General features: G+C 41.8%; 1 protein-coding gene across 1 annotated transcript in view; it reads right to left on the reverse strand.

Annotated features, from left to right (window-relative positions):
- Window positions 1-1,459: 1,459 nt before the first annotated feature.
- RNF144B (ring finger protein 144B) overlaps window positions 1,460-21,055 on the reverse strand; it is a 48,545-nt gene continuing 28,949 nt past the window's right edge. Inside the window, exons 3-8 of the mRNA XM_010573160.1 lie at window positions 19,493-19,597; window positions 11,136-11,196; window positions 5,374-5,578; window positions 4,067-4,211; window positions 2,245-2,334; window positions 1,460-2,048 (exon numbers count right to left, since the gene is read on the reverse strand). Coding sequence (XP_010571462.1) covers window positions 1,908-2,048; window positions 2,245-2,334; window positions 4,067-4,211; window positions 5,374-5,578; window positions 11,136-11,196; window positions 19,493-19,597 — 747 coding nt within the window. The 3' untranslated portion in view covers window positions 1,460-1,907. The remainder of the gene's footprint in view (window positions 2,049-2,244; window positions 2,335-4,066; window positions 4,212-5,373; window positions 5,579-11,135; window positions 11,197-19,492; window positions 19,598-21,055) is intronic.

Consider the following 21,055-nt stretch of genomic DNA (forward strand, 5'->3'; position numbering starts at 1 on the left):
TATAAATGGCAGTTGCCTGCATTGCACTCTGTATTTAGAACGTACTGACTACCTTTCTGCTTCCCTTCGAAGCTGTGGATGGAGAATAAATATAGCCTTTCACACTGGTGAGCACTGCCTGCCCTCCAGTCATAACTGGTAGCAAAGTCAGACAGTATTTATGAAAGAAATCAATTAAAAAGTAAAACAGATAATATCATTTAAGGCCTTTGTCCCTGCTAGTCTGCTCAACAGACTACACTTTCTTAAAATAAGAACATCTACCACTTCTGTTACAGTAAGCAGAGAGCGAAGTTAAACAAAAAAAAGGTCACATTTATGGCTGCCAAGAAGGCAAAGTTCCTGAGGCTCGGCCAAACGCAATAGCAAAGACGCTCTTCGCAGCACTCTTCGGGTGCCTCGCACTGTGTGCACGGAGAAGGGCAGACCGGCAGAGCGTGAGCCCGACATGATGCTCAGCCTGGGCATCTCATTTAAACCTTGCAGCCCTTATCGAAAGGGGTTTGGAATTACAACGGATTATATAGTGCAAACTCGTATCAATTCCCACAGATATAAAATGCACAGACGGGAGTTCAGAACAAAAGCCGCCACCGGCCAGGGTTGTGAGGAGCACCAGCCATTAAGGAAATAAACTCCAGGGAGCAGAGCCTGGAGTAACTCCAGCTCTTCAGCGAGGTTTCAGTGAACTTACACAGATGTAACTGATACCAGGGTCTGAATCAGTTTGGTGGTGAGGCACCAAATTAAAATGAAGGGTTCATTAAATGACAGCCTTTCAGATTCAGAGTAACTTAAAATTATTGGTAACAGAGTTTGTTAACCTTGAGCGGGACAGAAGAAATACCCACCAATGGATGGAGCTTACGTTTACACAGCATTTCTCAACTATTCACTTCAACAGGTCCATAAGGTTTAAAGGAGGGTTTGGCTTAGCCTGGTCTGAGTCAGTTTTTGACAGGGTTCTTGCTGCCACCCCATGTAAACTGTTGAAAAAATATACTGTAGAAAATTAACTGTCCATTATGCACTCGGTATATGCACGCACATGCGGCCACTCTATATATGCACAACCAAGACGCCAATACCGTGCACAAAATAGGAGCTGTAGCATGGCCTTTCTTAAAATATTAGCTTCATGGTGAGTTTACTACACCCATGTTACTGACAAAAGGCAGGGAAATATGCATACGCCTAATATTTCAAGGTAGATATGTCATGTTTGATCTGAAAAAATAACAGCTTTCTCAAGGTAGTCCAGTCTCTCAAAAGAGAACCCTATCTTAGTTTTAAATAGATTTGTTGGGTTTTACTTCTGTAATTGAGATCAATGGTATAAATCAAATTGATTTCAATGCTGAAAGAAATGCCATGGCAGCCAGTTGACAGGAAACTGTCAAATATATTTTCTTAACAGTTTGTTACCTTTAACGGGACACAAGCTAGCAGGCAGAAGAACTTCATCAGGCTTTTCCCTCTCCCCCTTTCATAAAATACCCCAAATTTTCTCAGAAATCTGAATGTCACCAAGAGCCGACAGAAAGCATGACAGTAATGACTGGGTCTGCAGAGTAGTACTGCAGGATCAAGTCATGTTCAGCTGACGGAAGATGGTAAAGTTCTAGCAGTCTCAAAAGGTGGCTCATATTTAAGGGTATGAACTACTGAACGGTGTGCCATTTTCCTTTTATAAAACAAAACCTTATACCATATGTACTGCAGAATTATCTAGACTTTTCCCACACTGGGATTTGTTAGTGATAGAGTAGCCTGTAAAGAATAGGCACTTATCCCAAGAATTGGCAAAAAAGGGAGTATTATTTGGTAGGTATGGCACCAAAATACAACCATTGTGCTTTCTCACATACATATGCTGTACAGATGGAGGCTCAAACAGACACAGAGTTTTAGGTTGTTGGCGGGCTGTGTTTTTTCTTTTTGCTTCGGCAAGATTTGCAAATGCAGCAGATAATGCATGGAGATGCCACAAGCAGCAAGGGAGAGGTCACCAATGCTATGATACCTAGTCCAACGAGGATCCCCACAACCTGAAAGACATGGTGGGGAAAAATATGTATTTAGCTAATATGGAACATAAAATACATGTCTGCATGCATAAGCACAGCATAGGTCACAAAAAATAGATGAAAACATGAAAACAGTCATCTTGGTCCTTCACTGAAGGGTAAAATCTCTTTGCTTCATGCATGCATGAGAGCTCTGCTCAGCCGACTAGGAACGCACCTGTGTTCTGTTCCACATCACCGAAGCCCGCGAGTGGCCCAGCTTGTTTCTGCAAGGGCCTCTGTCGTAATGTCTTAAGAAGATATCATTCTGAAAAACAAAAGGAGAAGCTGTAAGAGCAGGTTACAGTACTGCGGGGAGAGGTTCAAGACTGGACTGGAAAAACAACTTTCCTGCCACTGCTTTAAAATAACCAGCTGCCAGCACTCAAGTTCATCTGTCTTCCAAATAATTATCTAGAGAAACTTCTTGCAGTTCCAAAAAAGTGTGGTGTATTTCGGACCTGAGCTGTTGTATAGTGTCCTTCCTCCACCACTTTTAAAAAGCATAAGCGTTGCACCTATTGCACAGTTACCTAGTCTGTAATTTGGTGATGATAAAGGGGTCTGTAAACAACAGATATTTCTGAAAGCTAGCAATCTGAGCGATCATCTTCCTGAGGTACCTCTACTGTCTGGTCTCCTGCTGTACCTACACTTTATAGTAATTTTCTTCCTAGGCTTAACAGGAAAATCTAAAAAGTAGGAAATCCCTGTTTCCTTTCTCTTTTCCCAGTAATACTTATTAAATTATCCATTTTTTCTTCAGAAGGTGACTAACGCTCTGCATTATCCTCCCTTAGCCACCTGCACTGTAACCTGATGCTGGTTCCTCTCTTCTTTTTTCAGCCCTACTCTTTGGCTCTGCAGGTATTACCTTCATCTACACCTGGAGCTCCTGTAACCCTGCATATTTAGAAAAACTACATTTGAATCACACAGCTACAGTTTCTTTTTTCTTCCTCCTTTGAACTGACGAAAACTTGGTAAGGGCATGTCTGCAGAGTCTGTGAGAATCTGACAGTCTTCCAGCTCAGCACGGTGTTAAGCAATCATTGTGTACTCTATGTACTCTGAGGCAAACGGTAAGACTCATGTTGAAAAAGCAGGCTCACACACACAGAAACAGGACGTATCGCTAAGCGAAACCTGTTTAGCATGCTGAGAAAAGGAAGGATGAAGAATGAGGAAGTCTCATTGTTTGCTGGCTGTGGAATACCAAAAAGAAGAAAAGAAAAGCCATGTAGCATGTAACATTTTATTTCAAGTGCTGGTAAAGTCCTTTTCACACTCCCACAGTTGTTACTGATGACTGTGCCAAAAAGGGAAGCTGTCATATACACAAGCACATTACTTCCTGTGCTCTTAATCCTGCTAGGAAGCTTGAAGTCGATATGAGTTGAGACTAGTTGGTATCACTTGAGAAATAACTAGCAACCTGCACTTCCTGCACTACTCCATGTTCATAATCCAACATTTTTATCCTCAAGCGTACTAACTAATCATTCTCTTCAGCAAACATGGCACTAGAGATGGACTAGTAAAGGAGACCTAGTCCATATGAGCTCTTAACACACCTGCCCATAAAACAACACCCTTCACGCAGTACCATACCATTTTTTGGACAGGCTGTGACCCTTGCAGTTGGAGCAGGTAGAAGACACTTACTTCCTGGCTCTCAACCAAACTATCTTTACTGCACTGGAAGAGGGAATCAGAGAAAGGTAGTGCTGGAATGGACCTCCAGAGAGCAACCAGTTTGTCCCATTTCCCTCAAAAAACTAGCGTGGGACCCACAGACATGGCTATAACCCTTTATAGAAAAAGAATGTTGATACAAATAAAAGCACTGGATGAATGAGAAGAAAGAAATGAAGTTAGAAGCTGAATTGAGCCAAGACGTACACTAGGATATCAACAAGTTGGTGGAGAGCTTGTACGGGGCCTCAGACTAATCCCAACCCCGTTACTCTTATCTAGCTGTCTTTTTCTGCAGCACTTACATCCAAGTTCTGTAGACAGTACCAGCAAAACGTGTGCTTGCAGTTCTTGCACATCATCTGAGCACAGCCCTCGTTTCGCTCAATATAGATCCGACAGACTGGGCACTGCTTAATTGGTGCCTCTGTCCCCGTTCCAATAAGTGATCTAGAAGAAAAGGGAAATATTAATGTGAAATGTGAACGTAATTACTGTTGATATTCAGCTCCACTGCCTAATGTGTAGGTGTTTATTTTAGAGAGCATCTGATGTTGTTGTCTTAATGCACTTAATGTGTGAAGCTTGTTATATCCAGTACAATACACTGGAGTATACTCACTACTAGGTGTAAGATCACGTAAAAGTGAAACTCTATTCCCTTGGTCTTCTATGCTATATAAAACCAACACTCACTGTACCCACAAATGTATCACCTATAGCATTAAAAAATACCACTGTGTAAGACAGCTTGCACCATTCATTTAATAGGACTGGATTATGCAATTTACAGCACTGTCCCTGCCTGAGCAACATAGCCTTAAACTCCACCAAAGCCAAAGATCAAACCTGGAGAAGAAAAATTATGGTGAGAGTGCTTTGGCAACTCCTACTTGATGAAGTCTCTAGCAAGCAGAATGCTTAGATTTTAAGTAAGTCTTTCATTTCTTGCAAAAAATTATAGAAAACTTTGAACACACATGACTGAGCTTAATCTGATTCTGAAAACAAAGATGGACATTATATAATTTAAACACAAGTGTTTTCTTTCTGTAGATTAATGCTTTATGTAACCTTATCTGTAGGTTGTTTACACCTATGCAAAATGAGCATAAACCAGATTTCTCACACCAAACGGGACTTTTTACACCCACTCCGTGTAAGAGTTAAGATTTGGCTATGCAGAGATCCTATAAATATTAAGCAGGGGTGATTTCTTAATCATAGTATAAGCAAAGTTTGGATCCCGGAGTATTACTGTATTGGATTTTTTGTATGGGCACAAATCATAATTCTAGCAGGCAAACAAAGCCTTTAGGAAGATTCGAAGCCCTGAAGGGCTTCACCCGTCAGAATTGTCAGTGGCATCACAAGTTTGGGAAGTACCCAATCAATATTAATAATAAGTATTTAAAAAAACAAAGGTATCATTTAAACTAATATTTAGACTGGAATTATGTTTAGGAAACAGCAGGAGAGATGGAAAGTCTCACAGATGCACCGGAGATGTTAGAAGGAAGCCAGTCCATGAAACTAATATGAGGCACAGAGCTAGCACCCTGTGCCAAAAGGAACTGAAAGACCATGTTGCCTCCGTGGGTTCCCCTCTTACCCCTGCTCAGTTGGTACTGGAGTAGTTTGGTTTTCCTGGCATAGGCGCTGTGGGTGCCATGCCTCCTTGCAAGAGGAGCAGAAGGCCAGGTGGCAAGCCGGGCACTCCACTGGCACCGGCGCTCCTGACTTGCTCGGCGCAATATGGCACACCGTTTGGCAGTCAGCTGCAGGGCACCATGTCCTCTGGGGGTCCAAGTGGACTTCTGAAACGTAACAGAGAGAAAAATAAAGCTTTACAGAGTCCCCTTCTCATTCCAGTGACACAAGACCCAATTCTGTGTCTGGGTGGGAAAGCTGAAGCCCTCCGTGCCCATGCCCATGGGCATTCAGGCCTAGTCCTCTTCTTTAGGCAGGTCCGCAGTTGTGCTCTGCTAAGGCAGTTGCACTGGAAGCATCATGAGAATGGCAATACACGACATGGGACGTGTTCTTTGCCTTTACAGGGAGGGACAAAAGACGAACATAAGTGCTGCTTGCTGAGAAGCGCATGTCTTGTGACATTAGGCCATTCCAGGTCTTTCACATGTGCAAGCCATGCAGTAACTTTCACGTAAATAGCAGAAGGACTATCATTAAATTAAGGTCAAGTCACTTTCCATGCCTTATTTATTCCCCTGTATCTACAAACTCCGATTAATATTCCCTTTATTATGTGATCATTATTTCTCAGGTATCAGATTACAACAATAGTCAAGGTAAGAGTTGGGGTGGAGGCACTGAGTTACAGACGTCACCGCATGGCAGAGAATGGATAAATGTTGATCCTTCCTCTCATTCCCCAACCTTTATGCAAGGAATTTGGGGGTGCAACAGAAACCCAGCTGAAACACGTTCACTGTTAGGGGTGCCCATTCTGTGTGCGCTTCCTACTGACTCAAGTCCATGAGGTACAGCCAAACACTCCCACCCTGCAGAGCCTCCTCAGAAAAGGGCTGTTGTGCCTGCAGGAGCTATCTGCCTCTCCTCCTTCCTTGGGAGCTCTCTGGTACCACCACTGAAAATAAATAGCTGGAGGGGATGTCTCAGGAACAGGTGGAAATCCCTGAAAGTGAGATGTCAAAAGCCATTACACTGTTTTTCTGTACCTCCAGCAGATAAAATATTGTCCTGCTTGAAACAAAAGGCTGCACAAGGGCCCCACACATATGTTCTCTGATGAATTTTGCTGAAATAACTGAAGGCACTTCCTCCTATGCACAGCCTCCTGCCTGCACTGCCCCTCTGCAGGAGGTTGCTGGTAGCCCACAGTGAAGGGGGCTGGTGGATGGATATCTAGCAGATGCTCCAGTCAACATGAAAAGCAGTGTTATCGGTTCAGTGTCCAGATACCCAGAAAGCAGAAACTGTACAACTAGAAATGTGTTCAAAGAAGTAAAATTCTTCCTCAAGATCTCAAGCATTTAGATACACATACATGAACACCTGGGGAGAAGGACACCTCAGAAACATCATAACCTAACGTGCACTAGAAACTCAGCTCTCTTCCAGCATGCCAAACCTCTCTGTTCACCTTGAAAACTTCCAGTTTGTTTAAAGACAGACCTCCCTCCCATTTGTCCAGGACACTTACAGTGAGGGACCATGTAAGGATGATCATCCTCTCTGCTGGCTGCAGGACACACAGGTACACAATGCTCTGACTTCAGGTAATTTTTAAGTCTGTGTCAGAGTCCTCTGAAAGACGTGGAGAATTTCTACATCCATGGCAAAGGCTGTCATGTATAATTTAGGCAGTGCCAGCAAAACACCTCTACCATCTACCTCCAGCCACTTCATGAATCTAGTTACATTCTTTCCTCTTATTCTCTTACACGTGCTTCCTTTGCCCCCCAAAATAAGCAATCATTTTGCTTTCTACTCAATGAAAGCCAGAACAAAATAGTTTGCAGCTTCATTTGTGGGGAGAAGAGGGAGACATGGATGGGCAGTACAAGGCATTTTACATTTTTATATAGTTTTAAAAAGTAGTGTCCTGACTGAGAAATCATTATTTCTGTAGCTTCCTTTGGTGACTCTTAAAAGAAACACTGAACTGGATAAGACCGTGGCCTAATACTGACAATTGCATTTAAGTCTTCACACAATAGGTTGTGTATGCTTTCTGTTGATAAACAGCTTTAAAATGAAATAAAATGCAGTTCCTGCAGATACCTGCTTAACACACTCAACTTTGGATATCTAAAGTCTCCTACCCTTTTTTTGGATGAAAGACAGAATGTCTGGTTTTGACATCATTGGGACGACGGGAGTTGGGTTATAAATCTTACTGATTTTTACAAATTTGTTGCAGTAAGATGTAATGCATGAGATGAAATTCCCTCCTCTCCCACTTCCTCCATTTTACAAAGAACCTACAGATGGCATTTTGCAATCCATGCTGTCTCATACTGTTTGGTTAACCATGGAGTACAAGTGAAAACAGAAAAAAAATTAAAAGGAGCAGCCAAAAAAAGGAAAGAGGCTATCATATTGCTCTGACAAGCTGCTCCATCTTTTGGTTAGGGCCATTTCTCTCCCGAGCCTTTCCCCTGCTTCCCCACAGCCAGTTCAGCCACACTTCTTCCACTCTCAGGAGGAAAGCCTTCCGGAACATTGCCAGTACTGGGCATGGATCTGGCCAGTTCTCACAAAACATGTGAACAAGCAGGTGAGATGTGGGAGACAGATGGGGGAAATGCAGCACCCTGAAGAAAGGAAAATTTCTGGCTCAGCGGAGGTACTCACTGAAAGGATGAGCCAATGCCTTTCACAGAATATTAGGAACATCTCCTTTTAAAATGGATTACTTTTTGGTCCAGCATAAAGTGGAGGTTCTCATCATCTACCACTCAGCCTATTGGGCAATTGTCACAGAAATAGAAATATAATGCATATGTCCTAACCACATCCTATTCCTCTATTTCATTACTTCTGACAACCACATCAACCCCATCCTAAACAGACAGAGCAATTCCTGTTTCTTCTATTAAAATATGCTGCACGGAAGCTCTGTGGCTAGGTCCTGACTGGATGCAGAGAAGTTACAGATATGTAAGAAAGCTTGGTTTTAAGCCTGAAAACATTTGCATTCTATGAACACAAAACCCACAAGAGAATAGCATATTTTCACTGCATTCCTTATTTAACTAAGCAAGTGTCTATAGATACACAATTGTATGCCAATTACTTCTCACTACTTTTTCACTCAATATTATTTGCCCATTTTTTTAAAAAACAGGGACATGGAGAGGAAATCTATTTTAATAAAATAGCTAGCACAGATGGGGGATGGGGAAAATAGCTTTTGGATGTCTAAGTCCTTCTTCAGGTCTTCAAGATTTTCCTCAAAATTCATCTCATGATGGAAAACGTCTGGAAGAGTGAGAAGCATTTGCTTTACCAATCACTTGAAGACTGGTAAGCAAAGACTACAGAGCAAGAGAAAGTCTTTCAACTTACCCAAGAAGCTGGTTATTTATTTCTAGTAAAGCAAAGGGGGTGCTGAAGCAAAGAGCCCATATCTCAGCAGAATAAAGCTGAGAGAAGAAGGGTGTAAATATAGGAAGCTGAAGGGTTTGAATAAAGGGCTTTGTTGATCAGAGCAAAAGTCATGAAGGACACCCTAGTACCTGCCTATTTTAAGGGAGGAGAGGGCAGAGTTAGGCAGTAGCAGCCTGGGTTTTTCATAATGCTAGGTTTGAAAAAGGCTACGTCGCACTAAAGCTGACACAGACACAAGGCACACAACAGATCTCAGCTGCTGGGAGTCCCCAGGCAGATTCTGGGTCAGAATTCGGCCCCAGCAGGTGCCATCAGCAAGGTTTATTGCTAGTTTCAGAAAAAGACTGTCAGGCCAGCATTGCCTTGGTCAGAGCAGGCAGGCTTTGCCAGGTTAGGGTCAGGTCTGAGAACAGAGCTTCAGGCCAGCAGAAGCTAATAAGCCAAGTCCAACTGATGAGTCCAAAAAGGCCAGCCTTGGGGGCAGTGCTAAATCCAGGATAGGCAAAAGGTCTTGGCCAGGGTTGGGATTAGTGCTGGTGTCCAGGTCAGAGCTTTAGTTAGCAGGAATCGTTGTTCCCAGGCACCAGTAAGCTGGATTTATTGCTGGGGCCAGTAGGCAAGGCAAAAAGGCTATGTTTAAGCCTGCTGCTTGGATGCCAGTTTTATTCATCATAAAGGAGAAAGGACAGATCTTAGAAACATAATGAAGAGAGGTAGTGGAGGTGGATGAGGATTTGTCAGACTTAGGCAAGAAAGAAAAGGGAAGGAATATTTAAAATACAGACAAGTTTCAGGATTCTGAGCGTGGGAGGCAGTGTAAAAAAAAAAAGGAGATGTTACAGGGATTTGGACAAAAGATCATGAGTTCAGCTCTGGCTGGTTAGAGAGGAAGAGATACCGGGAAACCATTAGTTTCACAGTCCTGAGTTAAAAAAAAGGTTTTACATAGAACAGATTAATGTATTGCAAGATGTCTCTCTTTTGTAACCCTTTAATATGGTCATTTAACAAGCTCTGATTTCCACTGTCTAGGGTTGTAGACAAGCCACTGCTTGGTTTATGAACTGGAGGGACTTCCTAAGGAATGAATGATAAATGACAAGAAGGTAAAATAGGAGAGAGAAATAAAAAATGAAACCAGGGTTTGGGATTTTTTTTCTTTTTTGGCCTGAGTGCCTGCAAATCATAGCTACAATCTGCATCTCTCCATGAACTCTGAGGCATACTTGGGTATACTCATTTTGCAGTTTTTATACTTCGTGGTCATTCACTGTGACTCATACCAGATGAGATTCTGTAAAACCCCATATATTCTTCAATCTGACCATCTTATCAAGTGCATTACTGTGCCTAACTTTTATGAACCTCTGCATTTTCACACACATTCCCAATCCATCTGCATCTAGGCATGCATGCAAAGCAAGAACACAAATACAGTCTTTCAAGGGAAGTTTGAAAACAGGCAGAGTCAGGACAGGTCAGTCCCAGATACACTACCCTGCAAGCTACCACAGAGTGAGTTCTTTGAAAAACGCTGCAACTTCCAGCTGAGACTTTCAAGTTGGTGTCAGTCTTTAAAACCAGCATGGGACCTCATCTCTCTGACTAGCAAGTTTCTTCTTCAGCCTTGGCAAGGAACCATCTCCTGAGGCAGAAGGCTGACCTCTGGCATAGGAAAGCTTGGCCCCAGTAAGACCTTCAGTTTCAAACTTCTTTACTAATAGGCCTTACTCAGTAATGAGGGGTCCAATTATCCCTCAGGAAAAACCAAAATATACTAGATGAACACACATGAGACTTCTACATTAGAAAAGCTCTCTTGCAGGGATGTTTGCAAAAATCCCCATCACACTGTCTCCCTCAGAAGTTCTGAAGATCCCTGTGGATGTACAAAAGGACCATGTGCACCCTGCACCAGCCTCTAGCTCCTTGTCTAGTTCTACTAGTACAACCAGCATCTCAAGGACCCAAGATGAGCATGCTGCAGGAAGAACGGTGGAGCCTCAGGCACGCAATCTGAGAGTGTTGTCCATAAGCTTGAGTAAAAGCGTGGTATTTCAGTAAGATGCCACTCTGTTGATTCTGCTCCACTGAAATAATTTCAAATTTGTCTGTGGAGCACAGTCAGACCTAGTGATTGCTCTTAAACTATTTCACAACAAAGACATCTTCTCTGTCTCTTCCTGAACTCACCCAACAGGCTTTGTCTTTGCAGTGTCTAATACTGCTGCCTCCACTGACACTTAAAAAGGAAGGTAATAGAAACCAAAAGGTTCGCACCTCGTTCAAACTTCAGCCTCTTGTATAACTGAAACTGGTCAACAGGCACCAAACATGCAATCTGAAATGAGAAACAAACACACAGAAAAAGCATTAGAAACACAGACTTGAAAAAAATTAATAAGCACTCTGTTCTACACGCCTGCTGTCCTGAGCTGGCTTTCAAATCCACCTTCTTTTCCTGGTTACTTTCACCACCACGCTCCTCCATACCTTGACTTCCTTCTCCAAAATGTAAAGTAGTTCTTGACCTCTCGTTTTTCAGCTACACAGTCCAGTAGTTCAGCCCACGCCTTTCTTACCATGCATAGGAAAGCCTTCTCTCTGGATTCTGCATTTACTTCAGGCTTCTCAGTTTTATTTCTTGTTGGTTTAATGTAACGAAGGGTGACAGCTTGCCAGCCTTGGAGACTGCAGCATGTTGTTCATGCACAAGAATACAACTCAAATGAAAGGTTTCTCATTCATGTCTCCCAGTCTTAATGGCAGGGGTCACATAGCTCTCAGGAACTTAAAAGCTAGTCTGGTTTCCATTTTTTATTCATTTCATGGGTTTGGGGCTGAGACAGTTAATGCCATTCCTGTTGGAATTTGCCTTAGACATGCACCAGACCACTGGGAACTGGACTGAAGTTAACAAATTTAGTTGGCATACACAAACAGGCTTTGCTGATACATTTTACACATTACCATAATTAAACTAGCAGCCTAAAAGGCTAAATGCTCTAATCTCCAATTAACAGTCTACGTAAGAAAACCAAGAACCCTATTTAAAACTAATAAGCAAACCTGCATACAGGGTAAGGAGGGGTTCAAAAGAAACTTCACAGACACTTCAGGAGCCACGTTTGTTGGACTCAGAATCTGAGATCATTCTCTTTATTTGATCCATTTGTAATACTGTACCAGCACTGAAAATGTCTTTCTCTTTTACTGAAAATAAATTTAGACCAATATTGATACAAGACCTGATCATTTGAAGCACTGTGAGACAGCGTAGAACTGACAGCTTCAAAGTGAAGGGCTCTCAACCCTCACATCCAGTTTCCCACCACAGTCCTTCAGATTATTGTAAAAGGCAAATTTTTGCCCTCAGTGAAGCAGACACTGGCCTTTGCTATCCTGGGTTGTGTGACAAGGCACTTGTGAGAAGAAATACAAAAAAAAATTCAATATATATTCAATATCATGCTGTGAATACATTTGCTTTCGTAGATGGGAAAAAAGAAACAAATATATCCATGTGTATATTATAAAATATGAAATTGCTTTATTGAGATCTCAAATCAATTGGAATTAAAATTGCATTTTGAATTGGATGTTTGGATCACTTATTTGACCTAAACCAATGTCATACAAAAAATAATCCAACTCATGTCAAGATTTAAGTGTTCAAAGATGCTTAAAAGACTTTGAGTTGAAGAAATCAAAAGATTTAATATCAAAATGGGAAACACCAACAAATCTTTACAAAGCATATTCTTAGTCTAGTAAGTCAGCCCTGGGTCAAAGTACTGCTCTCATTCAGTTTCTGAATTCAGGGTGTAGACTATTTTTAACAGGGAAGTATTTGCATGGCTAAACAATATTACATTAATATGACTGTAAGACACAGAGAGCCTCCTGGGAAACTCTTCACCTATTGATCAGAAGTCAGCTGAAACACTCTTGGAAAACAAATGGTAACTTAATCAAATGGGGAAAAAAGTGTGAAGTTCAGCAGCTTCAGCAAAGAATGAAGCTAACCAACAAAGCTATATAAAACCCACAAGACACATCATTTCAGTATTGCCCACTCCTCCCCAGGGCAGCTTCAATTCTAAATAGAGTTTGGAAAACAAAAAGAGTCATCTGCTTTTCTCTAGCTGGGTAAGCATTGGCAACTACTTTAAATTTTCCTTCATTACGACATAAATTAAAATAGCAAGTCTCAATGCTGTAAGAGCCACTTGAGTGAATTGTTTAGTTGTCTGGGGTCTTTCTGTGCTTGCTTTTGCTTTTAACAAACAGTTTTTCAAGAGCAGTTCTATTGAGCCCAGAATTTCCCATGTATTAAAAATTGTCCTTTTTGATTACAGTGGGAGCAGAGTAGGAGTTTTATTGCAGATTTCAACAGGAAGCATAGTCAGTGCTGAAAGCTTCCTTTTCTCCCATTGAAAACCTGATCTTACCATGCCAGCCTTCCCTACTGGTTTCACCCAGCCCCACTCTTCTTCCTACGTACCCTCTTCACAGCTCAGCTCCCCTCTCCCCGCACGCAGCTCGGGGCGTTGAACACAGGCAGCCCGTCACCTCTGCCACTGACTCCCCCAGGCTTTGAAAGACCAGCTCCTGATAGCACCCGCATGGAGGTCAACCTGAGGGGTGCTGAGCTGAAGCCTCTCACAGATGTAGTATCTTTAGGCACGAGGAAAGGAACGCACAACCTGCTGCTGCCTGAATTCAGTGTCCCACGTCAAAGCTGTACGTGCAAACTCAATTGAAAAAAAAAAGAAACGTGAGTATCAGGTCGCCCCAAAACCCAGCAAATCCTTTCCTCAGTGAACTTTTAATCTCATGTATGATTAATCGAGAAGGACAGCCATAAGCATGGCAAGGGGATTAGGTGTTTATCTCCTACTTGGCATCAGAGTCTAAATGTTCGTCTTCGTACAACTTCTCCATCCCCACCCAGGAGTCCATCCCAAACATTCCTCTGCTGCACACCCGCACACACCCCCGGGCCGGGCAGAGGATGGAGACCTAGGGAGGAAGCAAACCGGCAACCTGGCAGATGGCAAAGGGCCAAAAGAGAAAGACCATGAGCACGTCAGAAAGCAGACGTTTCTTATTCTAGGCTGTGAAATTATTCAATGCAGCAAGAAATGCTACAGGACAAGTTTCGGGGTTGTAGGTTTTTTTTTTTAAGACTGGGTTAAGGTTACAATAAAAACCTATGAAGAAAATGAGAGGCAAGGACTCTCCTCTCCTGAAAAGACATTTATTGTTGATGTATCAGGCTGCTGGGAGACGAACTAAGTTTTCTGGTTTTCTATACCCTGTAAGCAACGTCTGCAGCTAAAATAATCTTGTTATAGAGCACAAGAACACATAAGAGCTCTCGTTAAGAACAGCAGCTTTCACTTGAAGTAAAAACATCTATGGAAAAAAGCAAAATTTTGAAGGTTCCCTACCACAAAAGGCTCCAGCTGGACCCTTGCCAAGTGTACAAAAAGATCGCCCAACGTGATATGATAACTGGGGGTGCTGTTACTATGTGAGACAAAAGAGCAAAGGAAGAAAAATGAAAGGGCTTGAAGTAATTGGGTTCAGTTTACACAGGGGCAGCCTGTTCCTTGTAACCTGGGCAGTGCAGCAACCAGGAGCCAAGGAAGAACAACTCCCCTGTTTTTAAACACTGGCTACCACAGTGGAAAGGGAAAATCACTACTCCACCTATTCTCAGGCTTTCAAGGGACATGCAAAGAGGCAATCAAGAAAACTGAATAGATCTTACTTCCTTTCACACCCGTATGAATCAAACCTCGATAATGCTGAGGGAGGGCAGTTCACCAGGACAAGTGCTTCTCCCTTTCTCGCTTTAGCAGATATGCAACAAGGGCAGATCCTGTACTGGCAGCAGCAACAGCCGCTTGCAAAGGGTTGCATTGCCCACCTCTGCAAAAGTCCCACTCACAGAGGCACTGTCTAGTTTTGCAAGGAGTGCAAAATAGTTTTAACTTGGGCTGTGGCTTGCTTTTGAAAGGGATATGGGAGTTCAATCTCTTTATTTTTAGAAATTACACCCACACCTTTCTTCATCAGCTACCATGCTCACTAGAGTCATCATGAAATACTAAATTATTCATTTTCTCCATTAAGGAGCTCTTCTCTTATTTAGTGACAAATAAAAACAAAATTAAGACTCTCTCATTTGCTCCCCTTGGACTTATTAAAAAATGAGTAAATAAGAAGAACAAAAATTTTAATATTGACCCTGAAAAAGCTAGGTCGGCCTGCAACATTTTCTCACCTTCCTCCTCATTTTACCATTTCAATTGCCCCTAGCAAAATGTAAACCAATTTTCAAATTAAAAATAAAACTGGTATTTTAAACTGACTCCCAATGGTATTTTTGTTCAGCTATGTATGGAATATAACACCGTTAAGAATTCTAAGATCTGGGTCACTGTCCCATTTCAGCATCGCTTTATGAAGCACTGACAACCCTCTGTCAAGTTAGCATCGGTGTAGATCATGGATTTACACAGACAGAGAGACAATAAGCACCATCTACACTGCATGCAAAGGGGTGATTCTCCTTGTCAAACTTAAGAGGCAAAAGGAGAGCCCAAATCAGTATCTTCTTTAGTGCCTGCTGCATGGTTTTAATCCAAATCGGATTATGTATACATGGATCATTGGCATCAGTGTTACAAGCTTCAAAACAATACAGGAATCAGAAATAGCAAAGCACAATCCCCTAGACATTATCCAAGTGTGTATTGCATTAGAAATCCCTGTATGCAGTTGAGACTTACCCTGATTCATAGCTTACACTGGTGACTGGATTTGCACCATGTAAAACCATTTCAAACCATGATAAATTACCCCTTATTTAGATTAGGTATATTAACTTATCCAATTAAATCAATGGAGCAAATTCCCAAGAGAGACAGGAATATTCGAGACAGAAGAAGTCTGCATGGTTGAAGACAACTGCGTTAACATAAGATGTTCCTCCTACCTTCTGTTTCCAGGAAGGAATCCAAATCATCTTTGTTTATTGTACTATTAGAGCTTGAAAAGACAAACATCTTGTTTAATGAGATTGCCTTTAAACTTCCCTTTTCTTTGTGTAACCAGCTATTTGAAAGTCTGTAGCTAAAACCATTGCCTTCCCACCACTAACACCCATTTATTTCTACTTAAAACCAGCTATACTACAAGCAACTGCTATCTTGATGTACCAGGTCAAGATAGGACCTAGGATTGCACTTGACTTCAAGCACTCCAGTGGAACAATTCCTTCTGTTTGAATGCACTATTTGTCAAAACAAAAAAAATGCTGGGAAACGTACCAGTTTCAACTAGGTTTTGTTAAAGTAAAAAAAAAAAAAACAAAAACCAAATGCAAACAGAGGGGTTTCTGAAAACATATTTTCAAAGTACTGAAAAGTACAATTTTCTAGTTCAAATGAGTTTTCATTTTAAGTTTTTTAAGAACAAAAACCTGGAACATTTTCTTCTGAGGTCCAGAGAGACACAAAGACCAAAAGTAAAGCCTTAAGTCCAAACATCTCCTATACTCTATGAATAAGCAGTTTACTCCACAAACACTAATGAAACATTCAACTGTTTTAGAGAGACACATTCCTGCTATTCCCACTTGCTCATTTCTTCATGAGCCATACAAGAAGAAATTCTATTCCCTGTTTAAAATGTTAACCAGAGTTTTTCGCTCCCTCCACCCCCCGAAAGCAACACAAGAAGCACGTGTCTCAGAATCAAGGCAAGAGCTGTGAAAAGGCTCTCATAATTTAGTACCAAACTAGATAAACTTTGAAGAATTTTACCGAGAAGATACAACAGATTTAATTCACAATGAAGACAAACACGTCAGCGGAAAGCAGTGAAGAAATGTTACACACCTTGAATAAGGACCTTGAGAGAGGGAAGTAGAGGAACTTTCATAGCTATAAGGTGTTATAAATTGCTTATAAGCTTTATTATTAATTGTTCAGTTTCCTTATTGAAGAGAGCCCAATCCAAAATGCACTGAAGTCAATGAAAAGGCTTTCCTTCACTTCAAATTATGCCTAAGTTCACCTTATCTTCTTTGAGCGGGCTAGGGCAAAAGGCATTTAAAAAGCAAACAAAACAACCGCAGTAGCTAACATAATTAGACACAATTTAGTCCAAAGTATAGGAATCAATTTAACACCATGTCCATCACAAAGACAGTTTGAACTCCTATTTTTTCTACAAACTGTAATGGTACCTGGTAAATGTCAGTCACAGCAGAGTCTGAAATGGACATGACATGAAAAATACACTTTTTCAAAACCCTGATGCTAACATGGGAGTGAAAAAAGACCAATTTCCCCCCAGCACCGGCAACACGTCATTCCTCATGGCACTGTCCTGGTGAGGAACCTTTTCCTGCCAGATACCAAACATCCAGCCCTCCAGAGGTGAGAAGGCTCGTACTTTTACACCAGGAGTTTCAGAGTGTGTAATGAATAAACTGTAATTCTAAATAGTACTTCTAGGCCAAACAATAGCCATATTTAAGCACATTCTCTACCATCTGAATAAAGTTCTGGTTTTTAAATAATAGCTTTTAAAGGTCACATTTTCACATGGAACACCTTTATAGTGAAGAAAAAAGAATACAGAGTGCTCATACATAATCTGTAGTTTACATACTAATCTTTCAGATTATTAACAGATTATTGTTCCTGGGGGTTTGGGGGGGGGGCAGTCTTCCTTAAAGAAATAGGTATTTGGTAAAATATATGAGCAGTTCATTTTAACAAGGTTGGCGGCCTGTTTGCTTTTCAAGCAGAAGGTGTTTCAAGTGCATCACCAAAACGGAGCATCAGAACATTCATTCATCCACGGGACACTAATGCACATTTGGGCTGTTTAGTCATTCTGCCTTCAGCCCAAAAAACACCCAAGGATTAAGCTAATGGTCCATTAATACATGCCCTGGAGTGTCATTGTGCTTTACTAAGGGGAAATACATCTCTCTAATTCCTATAGCATCATAAACCTAGCTTAACAGAGCAGAATTCTTCCTACCATTTGTTAGTTTTCCTTAAAAAATTCATTTTCAGTAAAGGCTAGTTGCCTTCAATCTGGTGCGATGAGTGGGAGGGACATTGCTTCACCCTCTCTGTATCTATGCAGAAGAAAGGAGGAAGGGAAACAGCTGGCTACTTTCCACAGTAGCTGGATTCAGCCAAAGAAAAGCTCCACCAGATGCTTGCATGCTGTAACAAACATAACTGCAACTCCCAGGCCCTGATTCAGCTAAGCACGGCATTTCAAATGTATACTGGAGAGGAGATCCTGATTTTTTCTGGAGAAAAAGGCATTCGTGGTATTGGGAATTGCACTGCCACTGATTGCATTTGAATAGGATTATATACTTCTACCACAGTTGTCATCTGTATTCATAGGGCTCAAGGGAAACCAGAAGATAAACTGCTTTTCTTCAGTTCAGGGATGGAGATCTGATTCTCCTTGATTTTATCCCTGCAAACAAATGCAGAGGGAATGCACAAAACCAGACAAAATCCCTTAGCCACCTTTTTTTCCTGGTTTGTTTTTTTTCCTGCTTGTGTTCTCAGGCCCAGCAGGGACCTACCTGGCTCACAAAGCAAGCAAGCAAGAACAGCTGCAGGGCAACATCACATTTGCCCACAGTTTTCCATGGCCTTCTAGATGCACAGAACAGCTGGCACGTATGAGGGTTCCAGCCACACTGCCAACAGCTCTTCCCTGTGTCATGGGTTTGGAGCTAAGCCCAATTCAGAAACTCTACACCAGCTCTATGTCAGGCAGGAGGCTGCTTAAGCATTGCTGGGAGGCCACCAGGCAGTGTGGTAGGGGCCATCTACAGCCCCCTTGAACCCCGTTGTCCCCAGCGGTGCAAGAAGGTCTGAGGCACACATCTTAGCTCCAGTTTCTCCTCCTCCAACTTTCAAACTGAACCCTCCAGTTACTGTGGGAGATTGTGCACGTGCCAGATGTGCAAACAGCTCTGCCTAAACCTCATTTAGCTTCTGAGCTCTCAATCTCTCCCATACCTGCCTTGGGAATGAAGACACTTTTTGCATCTCTTAAGACCTACTTCCACCCAGTGCTGTGCAGATACCTTTCTTTCCATATAACTATACAGAGTCCTGTGTGTTTATATTGGACTGCAAATTGGTTGCTGCAGCCCAATATAAACATACACGAGGAAATTCTGGCCTTGTGTACCGCCAGTTTGAGTCCTTGAGTTAAGAGAGGCACAAGAATTTCAGTGTTTGCAGTCAAATCAAACCTGATTTAACTGATAGTGCTAATGGAGGCTTAGCAATTCTGGGATACAGGGTACTCTGGTTAAGTCACCTGCATGGGAAATTCAGAGGTTGTCTGGATGCCAAGTAAGCCTTTCCTGAAGGCACAGAGGGAGGGAAAAATGAGCAAAACCCTTGAAAAACATCTGTTTGTTTCTAGTTCCTCTTGTCAGTCAGGCTTCTTGCCAAAAGCTCATTAAAGGTAATTAAAGGGAGGAAAAAGTGTATGATCATATTTATTATGTAGATAAAGAAGTTGGGGGGGGGGGTTATGTTAAAAAAAAGAGAAAGAAAAAGTCTTGATACCTCTGCTTCTTGTAGGGTCCCATGGTTCAAGCATACCATGTCTGGACATGTGATAGGAGAACCACAGCCTTCTTGAATTGCCAGCTGCATGTACTGTTTTAGGCACTAGAAACAAGTAAAGAAAAGAAAAAAAAAAGTTATAGCCCACATGTTGGTAACACACAGATGCTAGAGATGCTGCACAGCTACCACCTCCACTGCCTTAATTGGCTGTCCTGAAGCTCCAGCACACAGAAAACATCAATTATTACAAGCATGAATGCTACAAGTCATTACATTGGAAAGAATGCAACAAAGACCAATTAATTATGCATGACTTCATCTGCCAAGCATTGCGTTTACCCAAGTCAGCAAGTCAGACCTTTCAGCACTAACAACCCTTATGCTCTGCTAAACTGGGATTGGAAGATTTAGGAGGGGGGAGTATCTTTCATCCTAATTAAACAGGCTTCGCTCTTTTGTCTTTCCTTCTGTGTTCTTAATTCAGACTCTCAGCCAGCAGTCTCCATTGTAGGAGACTTCATTTACAAGAAAGAGACTACTGTTCTCAGCTGCATAAAAGGGGAAGAGGGTTTATAACCTGGATAGGAGGTTATAATCAGCCCTAGAAGATGTAGAGCTACCAGTTCTTCCCCCTCCCCAGATCAGGCAATTTCCATGGTTTACCATGATTTATCACCAGCCTCTAGTCTATTAAGCAGGAGTTCAAAGTCCATTTCCAGCATGAAGACCACCTCCTGAATGTTTCCAAATTGGTTCATTACACAAAAATGCCAGGCCTCCCTCCTCCAAGGAAAAAAAGCCCTCTGTTCTCCCCACATTTTATTTGGCATGCCAGTTCCAAATATACTCAGCTTGTCTTTTTAACACATATTATAGAGTCTTCAATAAAATCATGGCATAAAACTGGTGCAATGGCCCAAAGAACTGTGCTTGAATTGTATCTCCAAACTGCACAGGTTAAGTCAGTGAGCTCATTTCTAAATCAAACAAAGCAACCAAGTCTCCTCAAAATAATGACAAAGCATACAGTAAATTGCAAATCACTGTTAACAAAGTAACAAAACATGGCTTTCTGGCAGATTTTGGTATCAACTTGCATAGTTTATTGTAAATTAAAACCAACATATTTTACAAGCAGCAGGACTAATGCAGCTTTGTTCCCTCCAGATTTGTATTTCACGCCCACGTGATAAACCTCTCCTCCTCAGTACTGCTGGCTTCTTCCCTTATTGCCCCATCAGTTTTCAAGAAACAAGTCAAAGCATAAGGTCTTTGAAACCTCTGTCTCTGCCAACTTCTGGAACAGCACTGGGTTCAAAAGCTACTAGGTGGGTTATGGGGAAATCACAGCCTTTCAGAGCATCACCTCGGGTTAAAGCCCCAAGACTCTTCAAAAACTGTTCTTCCAGTATTTACAGGCATTTAACATTCAAGTCGGTGTTAGTTTGGACTGTTCTGAGAAGGCCTTGCATGTTGTGCTCTGAAAAGAAATTTCCTCATTTGTATTTTTATTGGAAAACTGGTACCCTCTGAAATGTCAGGATAATTAGGACTTTTACA

Source organism: Haliaeetus leucocephalus, unplaced genomic scaffold, assembly GCF_000737465.1.
Source record: "Haliaeetus leucocephalus isolate CR32 unplaced genomic scaffold, Haliaeetus_leucocephalus-4.0 Scaffold373, whole genome shotgun sequence".
Lineage (NCBI taxonomy): Eukaryota > Metazoa > Chordata > Aves > Accipitriformes > Accipitridae > Haliaeetus > Haliaeetus leucocephalus.